General features: G+C 49.8%; 1 protein-coding gene across 1 annotated transcript in view; it reads right to left on the bottom strand.

Moving 5' to 3' along the window:
* Positions 1-1,576, bottom strand: part of MBOAT2 (membrane bound O-acyltransferase domain containing 2) — a 32,804-nt gene that overhangs the window by 17,283 nt on the left and 13,945 nt on the right. Inside the window, exon 3 of the mRNA XM_023533602.1 lies at positions 392-456. Within this exon, the coding sequence (XP_023389370.1) occupies positions 392-456 (65 nt within the window). The remainder of the gene's footprint in view (positions 1-391; positions 457-1,576) is intronic.

Consider the following 1,576-nt stretch of genomic DNA (forward strand, 5'->3'; position numbering starts at 1 on the left):
GCCGAGGCTCTTGTCTTACTCATCTTTGTACCCTGTGTCTAACATATAAAGACCTGCTGATCTGAAATATCTGCAACTGGAATCGCGCTATAAAATCTGGGGCGTACGTACAGTGGTTGTATAGTGACGTTCTGGTTCAATAAAATCTCCAGTGAGCGAGAGCAGGAGGACCCTGGTGTGGTCTGACCTAGGGAGAGGCCTTCTCAGGCAGGCTGAGAGGTCAGCGACAGCTACACTCACGACCTTGCTTTGCAGGTCAACAGTGTTTCCTGGTGAATGCCAACGTCACGGTGTCACTCGCCACATTGTTAATTTAATCAAGAATCTGAAGCTCGGTCTCAAGTGTCAGAGGCCAAAGCACAGCTGAAGGTTGCTCCCGAGGGGACCTTACCTTTTGAGCCAAAGAGCTGTCTGAATATTCCAATTATCAAGAAACATCTTGAAACTTGTTGACATCTGAAAAACAAAGGAACTTTTTCTTTGACCAACAAAACAATGAAGCTTTAAGTAGAAATAATAACGTTTTATTGTGCTAAAACTAAATTAACTTGACAACGTAGCGTAGTGATGCCCTGTGCCTTGCTTCTCTGACACGGTACCATCGCGCTAGCAAAGGAGTTTGTTGACTGTGGGGAACATCTACGGGTACATGGATCACCGCCATTTTCTCCTCTATGTTAACGTTTACGGGCGTCATGAAATTATCTGATGGAGTATGCAAACGACCCTCTCCTGAGGATGGATGGCCCCTGAAGTCGCAGACGCTCAGCTCCTTCCCCTCCCCGCCTGGAACCCACCCCTGCAGGAGCGGCCACATCTTCCCAGGGAAGCTGTCCTTGATCAGAGGGCACCCTGGCTCTCCTGGCCTCCACTTCTTCGCCATGTAACCATCTCCTTTTCGGGTCTTCACCGGCCTCTCGCCACTTGCCGTCCTGTGGCCCATTATCTGCTACTCTCGTCAAAATCTCAGGTGCCTTTTCTTTTTCCTTTTAACTCACCTACCAATCGAAATCCTAGCTGCAGATCACCAAACTGCTCCTCCCTATTCACAACATCTGAATGCAGAATGTCACGCGCGTTCGAGACTGCTGTCATCGATTCACGGTTCTCTGTGTCCAGGGGCCCTCAACCTACCGAGCGATCTGTTCCCCTAGACAGTTCATTCTCTTCTTGAAAATGGCTATCGAACCGAACCATGTGAAATTGTCTCTTTTTTTCCTTTTAGCACTCAAAGCCAGGTAAATGTCAGCAATGTCACGAGGTCACAAGGTCCAGTCCGATACTTCAAACGTTCCCACTCTCGTATCCCTGGTCCAATCGCCCCCTCCGTCCCTCACAATGAGGAACTTTGCCTCCTGCTTTACAGAGATGTCGGAAACCGGACTCCACATTCTCACCAACAACACTACCAAGCCAGCAGCACCCATGCTTACCTTCCACCCCTCCCTGCCTTTGCAATGGAAGTGGTCCCTCTTCCTTGAGGCCGATCTGCCCACCTGTCCTCGGCATCACATCCCCTCTGTCCATCTTCTTAGGGGCTTCGTCCACGGAGAAGTCTCCCTTTCTCTGTGCCCTA

Source organism: Pteropus vampyrus, unplaced genomic scaffold, assembly GCF_000151845.1.
Source record: "Pteropus vampyrus isolate Shadow unplaced genomic scaffold, Pvam_2.0 Scaffold105, whole genome shotgun sequence".
Classification (NCBI taxonomy): Eukaryota; Metazoa; Chordata; class Mammalia; order Chiroptera; family Pteropodidae; genus Pteropus; species Pteropus vampyrus.